The sequence below is a fragment of the Micropterus salmoides genome, unplaced genomic scaffold, assembly GCF_014851395.1.
Source record: "Micropterus salmoides isolate LMB-PRFRI ecotype aquatic unplaced genomic scaffold, ASM1485139v1 Ms_hic_scaffold_11, whole genome shotgun sequence".
NCBI classification, from domain to species: Eukaryota; Metazoa; Chordata; class Actinopteri; order Centrarchiformes; family Centrarchidae; genus Micropterus; species Micropterus salmoides.
The window spans coordinates 6,748,420-6,759,175 of NW_024040152.1; the positions used below are offsets into that span (position 1 = coordinate 6,748,420).

The 10,756-nt window shown below is 38.7% G+C and overlaps 1 protein-coding gene across 1 annotated transcript; it reads right to left on the bottom strand.

Moving 5' to 3' along the window:
• Nucleotides 1-884: 884 nt before the first annotated feature.
• Nucleotides 885-4,229, bottom strand: LOC119897071 (macrophage mannose receptor 1-like). The gene is made up of 3 exons (XM_038710620.1): nt 3,400-4,229; nt 3,203-3,294; nt 885-1,744 (listed from the first exon to the last, which is right to left on the bottom strand). Exons 1-3 carry the CDS (start codon nt 3,734-3,736, stop codon nt 1,613-1,615), a joined length of 561 nt encoding a protein of 186 aa, XP_038566548.1. The 5' UTR covers nt 3,737-4,229; the 3' UTR covers nt 885-1,612.
• Between the last annotated feature and the right edge of the window lie 6,527 nt (nt 4,230-10,756).

Genomic DNA, 10,756 nt, shown 5'->3' on the forward strand with positions numbered 1-10,756 from the left:
CAGAAGACGTGCTTCTGATGGCAGGAATGGAAATATTTCTCCCAGAGAGACATTGTTGCGTTGCTCCTGAACAACCTCACCGCAAGACAGCCACAAGGGCTACTCAGACAAAAAAGGGACCTCTGAAACCACATCAACACTGTTAGCGTCAGGTAACACAGCTGTAATTTGTGCCTAGTGCATGCAACCACACAGGCTGGAGAGACTCCCTGATCTGCACCACAACTCCTATCAGACACAAACTGGATGGACAAAGTGTGACTATAGGTGAGGGAGGAGTGTCAGTCCAAACTCTGCTACCAGCTAAGCCGTTTCAGGTCAACTCTTACCAGCAAACTTCCCAAAGTTGGAATCTCTCACATCTGCTGGTAATCGTTCAAGGGACCTCTCTGAAAAGGATACACTGCTGTGCTGAATTTTAGCAGACACATATTTTAATATACAATATATATATATATATATATATATATATATATATATATATATATATATATATATATATAAGAATGATTGGCACATGATCTTAAAGTTTGGTTGTTGATAAGTAGAATGTATTCTCTTTTTGCAGTCTGATGTCAGATAATCTAAAGCAATATTCAATATAAAGTGCTTCACAATTTTTAGTTTTCTTTTAAAAGATTGGTGCAAGTCAAGATGAGAATACTATGATATTGAATTACCTATGATTTTATAATCAGTCCACAAAAATACATTTATTTGATATAACAGAGATAATTTCAAATATTGTAGAGTGAGGATTTAATTGTAAAGGTAGGGTCTCCAGCAGTAGATAATGCAAAAACGACTTTCTCTTTCTCTTGTGCACATTTTTGTGAATCAGTGTGTTAGTGCTGGAAGTGTAAGACAAAACAATCAGAAATAAATTAATTTCCCAGCTGGTTTTATTATACAAGGACATAATAAACATAATAAGTGAAAAGAAACAGACTGATAAACAAGTGCTGCAGCTTTTTAGTGGGCACATATTTGAATATGCAAATGAGGAATCTCACAAAGGCCATCTTGATTGGCACCGGATATTAAAGTCTGGTCATTGATAAGTAGAATGTTTTGTCTCTTTTTGTAGTCTGAGGTTTGAAGACTGTAATCGATAGCAGTTGTGTTTTAACATGCACTACATTTTTACAGTCCTTGTAAAAGATTTGTGCAAACTGTGAAATTTAATAAATGTATAATAAGTCAAGTAAAACAAAAACTGATTATATCAAGTCATATTATTGAGTGAGGGGGAAAAATCTGGCATTAATTATATTTCATGTGGAAAAATCTTATGCAGTACATTAACTTTATTAAGTAGACAATAACAGAAAGCAATGTAATCTTCTTGTTGTACTACCTATCATAGACAAAAAACTACATTTAGAACACAAAAAATACCACAATCTAGTATATGTGTTGTGATTTTCCCTGAGCAACACTTCTGAGTCTGAGTCAGGCTGAGTCAGAGCACAGTCAGTGAAGATTACAACAGGCTTTGTTTTACAGTGTATTTCATGATAGATTATAAAATCTACTGGACTTGATCAACAAAGTAATCTAGCTACATTTATTATGGTTACATGCATTCTGCCTTTGCAGCTTGTTGAAAACATCAATTACAAAGGACATCTTTTCCATTCTCTTCATCATTCTCTTCATTTCTCTTTGTCTGTTTTCTGGATTGAATATTCAACCCCAGGTTGAAGTCAGTCAGTGAAGACTTGTTTGTCAGCACTGCACCTAGCTGAGCGAGAATAAAAGTATTATCAGAAGACCATTGTCAAAAAATAAAGCATTGCATTAGTTCAGGTAGGTAACGAAGTCTAACTCAGCTCACAATCCCAGCACATTAGCTGATAGCAGCCATCTCAAGCCATCCACATCAGCTGACAGCTCATCTGATTATTCTCTAGCATTCATTGACAAATTCCATACACGGCACCTATTTAAGATGACCTAGCCTGCCTGCCTGTCCTTGCTGCTTCCCTAGGTTGTATCTGATAGGAATGTACAATAATTATTGCTTCGATGGGGCATATTTCTTTATTAGAATCATGTCGGAAATGGCTGAGAATTTATTCATAAGTATCAAGAATACTAACATGCGCCGCTGTTAGTGGCTCTGGGCGCAGACGCAGTCAGACGCAGTGCAGGCAGCTAGAGCCAAACAAACATGTTGTCAAGGGTCGGATGTTTTTCACTGTTTAAGAAGACGTGCATTGCATATGGCACCTTCCTCCTGTCTCCTTCCCTCTATCTCTGCTTTGATCACTGCAGGTAACCATGTGCCAATTTGAAGCTACATGGCAATCTAAGCTAAACAGTTATTTTACAGACCGCTTCATTTAGCTCGTTGAACATCTAGGTAATTGTCAAGCTAGCGTTAGCGAGGTGTGAGAATTAACACCTCTACATTGTGCTTGTTAACCAGATGTCTCGATATAGTTGTCCTTTATTCGTGAGGTTCTATTGCACGTACTACAGTAACGAGGGTAGCTGTGGCCATCTTGACTTGTTCAGAGTTACCTTCACTTCACCGTCTCCACTGCAGCCTCCACAATGGCCAGCGCCCACATGTGTTTGTTTGTATTGCGGGGTCTTCAACCCCAGGCCAGTTTAACACAGAGTTTCAGTGCCATCTTGTATCTGATTATTACGTAATTCAGCATTTGTCTGCTCTGTTCTGTACAGGGGTTCTTTACTGCGGCTCCCTGCCTCGTTCTTTCCGTGTATGCCTGTGGAAGGGCAGAGAGGTGTGCTCTTCCTGCCTTATGGTTTTCCACATAGGCGTGTGCAAGGGCAGGGTGATCCCAGAACAGAGCTTTTCCGCCAAATATAACTACAATGCTGCAATATCAGTCTTTGATGAAGTTGTCCTGACTGAAACGACACTAGCATTTTGGGAATGTAGCATCTGACACACACTGCACACTAAAAATCATTCATTTCCAGTGTCATTGCCTGCTAATGGAACACAGTGTTACTTGAGAGATGGACATTATTAGAATAACCAGTCAAAGCTGTTTTGATCTGTCAGGCATAAGATCATCTGAATTATCAATTTGTTTAGATTTTATGCAGCAAACTCTCTGCTTTTTTCACATCTGCAGCAGTACTCCCCACTACCTGTAAACACACTTTGATGTGTAAAAGTTCCTCTTTAAGAACTGATAGAGAGAGATAACATTGGAGATAGTTTCACCTGTTGAAGGATCTGGGCGTAAATAGCTGGATCTGAAAAGTCAGCATCAGTCTCAATCTTCATCCTAATCATGGTCTTCTTCAGTTTTAGGGCTGGACAGTGCAACAAACACATGACCACAAACAAAGAAGATAAATATTATTGCATTGAAAAAAAACCCCCATCAGTGTATTTATGAAATCTATATATATTTTCACCTCCATGGCAGAAAAATGAAAGCTCGCTGTCACATCTCACATCATCCCATTTGTGGTCTGACGTTTCAGCCACACAGTTCTGTTTACCATCAGGCTGTCCGCTTCCCCAGTTTGTGAAGGAGCTGCTGCTATTATCGGACCACCTCCATGGTAGTCGGTACAAGCCAATCCAATAACCGTATAATGACCTCATGTTCATGGCTATGTTTTCCTGAGCATTCTCGATCATAGCCAGGTCTGTGTGGTGTGTTCTGCAGTAAGTCCGGGCATCCTCCCATGTCAGACCGATTCTAATTATACTAAATATTTTCTGGCCTGGAGGATTTGCTGCTATCATGGAAAAAACGGTAAAATGAGTGTTAGAAGATGGTAGTATTTGTAAACATACAACTCAACTACTGTATGTAGATATGAGTAGTTGTGAGGGCCTTGGTATACTCGTTCAGGATTAATTATAACACGTGCAGTCTGACCATGTCTGAAATAAACAAGGTGGGGTAAAAAGCTGGCAGTAAAGAGGGCGGAGATGTGATATCTTTTTAACATTATGAATGGCATTACATAATATTTCAAGTAACAAAGCATTAATCAATAAGGGAAGAGCTTCACATTTTCCTATACATAATGATACTATTACTTTTCATACTTTGAATAGTTTTTCTGACAATCCTTTTGTAGTACATTTTGAAGCCATGGCTTTTACAAATAATGGAGTAATTCCATTTTGTAGTTCTGATACTTTTACTCCAGTACAGGTACTGAGTACTTCTCTCACCACTGACTATTTTACAGCTGCAAAGACTCAATATTGTCATCAGTAGACAGTGTGTGTGTGTGTGTGTGTGTGTGTGTGACCAACTTAATAGCAGCTGGAAATCTTGTTTAGGCTGACATCCTGTTGTTTAACTTCTCATCTTGCTGTAGTGATGTAGCAGTGGACTATAGAGTGTGTCAGTACACCGTGACATTACTGAGGGGTGCAACATAGAACACCCAAACAAATTTTCAACCAGAGACGGCAGTTATACACCGCTTTTCAGCCTAGTTGTTAGTTAATATTCAAATCAAGAAATGCAGAATTTGTCTTACCGTTGTAACAAATAAAATATAATTTCCAGTCACAGGTTTCATCTTTCCATGATCCATCAGAGTCCACCACTGCACAGGTCTGATCTTTGGCACTGAGATCTGGCTGACCTGGTTGCCAGTTGTGGTAACCAGTTTTGGTCAGTTCACCAGTCGCTGACCATCTCCAGTAGTTTGTGTCATAGCTTAGTCCAATCCATAACAATGAGATGTCTGAACTGGGTCTGTTTAGCCTGCTTATGTCATTCATGCTTTCAATGGTCGCCAGGTCGGTGTATTTCACTCTGCAGTAATGCTGCGCACCGGTCCAGTTCATTTTCAAGGTGACATAGTGGTACTCAGGAAGGATGGCATTAGAGCAGGAATTGAGGCCAAATCCTGAGGGTTAAAGTTACAATGTGTAATTTAAGAACCAAACAAATAGGGGACAGCCTTTCACCTACGGCATATTCAAGTTATTCTCCGTCTGGTGATAGGTTACAGCGACCATAACGTTTCTGTTTTTCTACTTAGCAAGATGAAATCTTACTAATATTAATGTTACTACATTAGCAGCAAGTCAGTGTGCTTTCACAGCTGTAGTTAGGTTCATTTGTTTGGACCATGTGGGGAAAATTATACGTTGTTTGTTTTGGTTCTGGTCCACTTCATTTTCACACCAGTGGTGTATACAGAATTTTTTTACTGGGGCTGCCAAGATTTGACATAGAGCTCGTGTGGCGTGACAATATCAGGTGAGCATTTATTAATGGCACGCGATCATTGTGTGTAAATATCACATTGCTTTGTTTCAACATCTAAACTTATGTATAATAATTTTATTCTAAAACTCATGTTAGCATTCACTGAATTCAATATCAGACTGTTGTTTTGATATTTGACAGTTTTCTATTCCGGTTCTATTTCAACCTACTACAGTTTCTAGTAATTTTAACATAACATAAATTTTTCCAAATCGGTAATTGGTTAGGAAAAGTCACTTATACATTTTTAAGAGCCATTCTCATTGGAGAGAATGAATCAGCATATAACAGTAACACGTTACTGCTCAACACTGAAGACCACACACCCAAACACAAGAAAAACAATGTATTGCATGCTGTCCAACCTAACTAAACAACCACTACACAAACGTATGGCTCAACACAGAAGGACTAACTCCTAAGGTCAAGACTTAGCAGTTTACCTACATCTGAAGGATAAAGGACACTTGTTTGATGTCTACCAGGCGCACACTTTAGACAGAGAAGATGTCTGGTTTGAACTTCGTATCGGCCACAACATTTAGTCATAAGATGGCAAAGTTTGTGAGTTTTGCATGTTTCCCGCAGTCTGACCGAACACATCTGGAAACACTGTAGTTCTAACTATGTTGGTTCAAACTAAGGTAGTTCAAACCACTAAGGTACCAACAAGGTATTTCAGATGTTGGTTAGTTTAACGATGCATCATACCATGATAGTTCAATGCTACCTTCCATCGTTGTACGGGAAATGCACCCCATATCAGTGATGGTATATGTTTTAGTACATTTTCTACAAATCACGTATATTTTAAATTACTGTCTGTTAGCATAGTCTTGGATTTAAATAATCATACACATCAAATAAATCAAACAGCAAAAAGATGCTAGAAAATTATTCATGTGTTCTAGTTTAACCACATACAGTGTTGCATATCTAGGAGATAACATTATACCTATTACATCTTTATGAATCTAATATGAGTAACTTAGTGACAAATAAAAAAATCAAAAACTTAAGATATATTCAGAGAGCTGATTAGGTTTTTCTGTATTTCTTGTAGCTTGAATTAATAATCATTTTCTGTCTGCACAAATTGAAGAGCAATGATGGTCAAAGGTCCTATGACTACAGATGTCCTTCTGACAGGGGCGTAGGAGTGACTTTGAACCTGGGGGAAATGCTTTTAAATAAAGCACTTAAATAGTGGATAGATAAATAGTTTGCAAATAGTTGTATTATCTTTCTCTATTATTTAAAAATATTATTATATAAGTTGCATTGTCTATTCCATATTTAGATATTTCTACATTTATTTATGTCAACTGTATGTTTGTCTACGTGTAGCACCTTATCACCAAAACAAATTCCTCGTATGTGTTAAACACTACTTGGAAATAAAGCTCATTCTGATTCTGATTCTGATATTAATGCTCATTTCTAATGAATTTTGAAAACAGAATGTACTTATTTAGTGTGGCTGAAAGAGGGTATTTGTAGTGACAGAAGATGGAGAATATACTGGAGAGGGGAGATTATGAAAACTCAAAGAGGGAGAGGGTCAGGGAGAGGGAGTATAATTTAACTAGAAAACCGACTACATACCATAAAAGCCATGGAACAGCTGCTAGTTAATGTAGCCACAATACAAATGTATTTAGTTATCCTAATGTTACACTTGATGTAGCTGTCTGTGATATTTCCTGTGTCTCACTTGGCCCTGACTCTTCCTGCAACAAATGTTTTGAACATAGAACAGTTTTCAATGCAAAATGCTGATGACATGCCATTAGAATAACAAAGTCTTTTTACTACGTGAGTTTTAGAATTTACTGTCTACAAGCTATCCATACAACTTACAAGCTCGTCCTCCTCAGTTTTTTATATTCCTGCTCCTGTGACCTCTGTCCTCTTCCAGAGACACATACACACCTCATGGCACAAGTCTTTAAGGTCAAGGATGCAAAAAAGACAAAGCATTTATCGGGGCCTCTGGGTCTAGAGACCTTTATTCCTGCATTGTTGAGAATTTTATGCAAGTAGAGTACATAACTAAATGAGCCATTAAAATACATTTTCAAAACTAGAAACACCCCTCTAACACTCCTAAAGTAAAGTAATCACTTCAGCTGAGCCCTTGAGTAGATACAGTGGGTACGGAAAGTATTCAGACCCCTTTAAATTTTTCACTCTTTGTTTCATTGCAGCCATTTTCCAAAAATCAAAAAAGTTCATTTTATTTCTCAGTAATGTACACTCAGCACCCCATCTTGACAGAAAAAAACAGAAATGTAGAAAAACTGAAATATCACATGGTCATAAGTATTCAGACCCTTTGCCGTGACACTCATATTTAACTCAGGTGCTGTCTATTTCTTCTGATCATACTTGAGATGGTTCTACACCTTCATTTGAGTCCAGCTGTGTTTGATTATACTGATTGGACTTGATTAGGAAAGCCACACACCTGTCTATATAAGACCTTACAGCTCACAGTGCATGTCAGAGCAAATGAGAATCATGAGGTCAAAGGAACTGCCTGAAGAGCTCAGAGACAGAATTGTGGCAAGGCACAGATCTGGCCAAGGTTACAAAAAAATTTCTGCTGCACTTAAGGTTCCTAAGAGCACAGTGGCCTCCATAATCCTCAAATGGAAGACGTTTGGGACGACCAGAACCCTTCCTAGAGCTGGCCGTCCGGCCAAACTGAGCTATCGGGGAGAAGAGCCTTGGTGAGAGAGGTAAAGAAGAACCCAAAGGTCACTGTGGCTGAGCTCCAGAGATGCAGTCGGGAGATGGGAGAAAGTTGTAGTAAGTCAACCATCACTGCAGCAATCCACCAGTCGGGGCTTTATGGCAGAGTGGCCCGACGGAAGCCTCTCCTCAGTGCAAGACACATGAAAGCCTGCATGGAGTTTGCTAAAAAACACCTGAAGGACTCCAAGATGGTGATAAATAAGATCCTCTGGTCTGATGAGACCAAGATAGAACTTTTTGGCCTTAATTCTAAGCGGTATGTGTGGAGAAAACCAGGCACTGCTCATCACCTGTCCAATACAGTCTCAACAGTGAAGCATGGTGGTGGCAGCATCATGCTGTGGGGGTGTTTTTCAGCTGCAGGGACAGGACGACTGGTTGCAATCGAGGGAAAGATGAATGCGGCCAAGTACAGGGATATCCTGGACGAAAACCTTTTGACCCTAAGCACACCGCTAAAATAACGAAGGAGTGGCTTCACAACAACTCCGTGGCGGTTCTTGAATGGCCCAGCCAGAGCCCTGACTTAAACCCAATTGAGCATCTCTGGAGAGACCTGAAAATGGCTGTCCACCAACGTTTACCGTCCAACCTGACAGAACTGGAGAGGATCTGCAAGGAGGAATGGCAGAGGATACCCAAATCCAGATGTGAAAAACTTGTTGCATCTTTCCCAAAACGACTCATGGCTGTATTAGATCAAAAGGGTGCTTCTACTAAATACTGAGCAAAGGGTCTGAATACTTATGACCATGTGATATTTCAGTTTTCCTTTTTAATAAATTTGCAAAAATTTCTACATTTCTGTTTTTTTTCTGTCAAGATGGGATGCTGTGTGTACATTACTGAGAAATAAAATGAACTTTTTTGATTTTTGGAAAATGGCTGCAATGAAACAAAGAGTGAAAAATTTGAACTTTCTGAATACTTTCTGTACCCACTGTAACTAAATATGCCATATCAGCATCAATCGTACCATAAACTGCTGCTTTGGACTGTGCTGGCTTTGACTCTGTTCTGCTATTGACCTCATCTCTGCTGTCTGTCACATGTTCACCATGTCAGTGCTAGTACTGGTGCACGCTGCCCAGTGGCAGGTAGAGGACACAAAATCTTTACTCAAGAAAAAGTACAATTACTCCCATAAAAAAAAGTAAAAGACAAAAATGACTAACCTACTCATGTAAAAGTACAATTATATATTTTATCTGCTGCTCATCAGGTTCGAAACAGCTGCAACATGTTTTTTTCTAGGGAATGCAATTTGCTTTGCTGGCTGATTTTCTTTAGCTATTTCTGTTTAATAATTATTTTCCTTTTTAAATCTCCATGAAGGTATTGATAAGATCACTTTAAAATATCAGCTTGCTGCCCAGCCGACTATTGTTGCCTATAAATTTTATTATGGACATGTTGCCAACCAAAGGGATTGCTTTGCAGTAGCACAAGCAGCCAAAACAATCTGTTTATTCCTAAAGCATCTAAATAATCTTTACAACGCAAAGAATTATTGTGGCAGTAACATGGAGCAGCTCGTTGTTGAAGCAGGTAAACCTACATACAGAGGAAGCTGTGCGTCATGCATAAAGCCCAACAGGACTATTGTGCAGGACTATCCACCATATTCTCTCTCTCTGTGCATTTCAAAAATTATTGTTTCCTGAATAAATGACAGCTGGTAGCTGCTGAGTGAAAGCCAAGATTAGTTTCACCGGCGACATTCTGTTCACATCGCTATTTAACAGTAACCAATGTTAAAAACAAACAAACAAAAAAACAGACTAATATCCATCAAAAGAAAGCGATGCTCTTCTCAACAACAGGATACTGTTAATATATCAGAATCAATCTAGTGATCATCAGACTTGGATGTTACAGTGCGAAATTTAGGAGACCTGGCGTTCTTCTGCGTAACTGCGCGCACACAGCCTGGCTGACAGCTCATTCGGTTCATGAAGCTTATTGCAGATTACAGACTGGTGAAGTTATGGTATGAAGGTATGAATGGAAAATATAGCGAAATTAAAAGTAGATTACTGGCCCACAGAAAATACTGGAGTAAAGAGTAAAAGTAGGCTACAGTTTTAAAAAAGGAATGTGAAAAGTTGCCAATTACTTTTTTATTTTATTTATTTATTTTGCAAAATTACATTACCTGTAACAGGTCACTACCCCCCCCTGCAGCAGGCGTCTCCACTGCTGTCTTCAGGTACAAAAAGAACAGCACAAAATAAAGTAATATTGCTGCACCTGCTTCAAGTGAAATCTATTTTTCTACCTTAACTTTTCAGTACCACGTTTGCATTGTGTCACATGTTTTCTATAAGCCTATGTGATTTCTGTCCGCGTTACAACCGTTTTAATCGTGTCTCATGCGGAGTGTGTGATTGATTAACTAGTCACTCAAACGGCCTGGCTATGAGCCATCTCCAAAATCGATGAAAAAAGTGAGGGGGACAAAACACTGATTTTGAAATGTGGGGGGACTTGTCCCTCTCATGTATGATGGCTCCTACGCATATGCCTTCGGTAAATGTGCTGCAAATTACCTGGAAATCAAAAACCATTACCATGAAATTATGTAAAAATATTGTAACTCTTACCAAACAGGATGGAAATCAAAAGCACTGCACAATCCATTTCTGATTTCACTGCTGAAAAGTAAAAAAAATAAAGTTAAATTAAAACTAAATAATTTTTCAATACAAAATATACATCTGAAATTGATCAAATTGATTCATCATAAAAGCTAGCATCTATATATACACGTG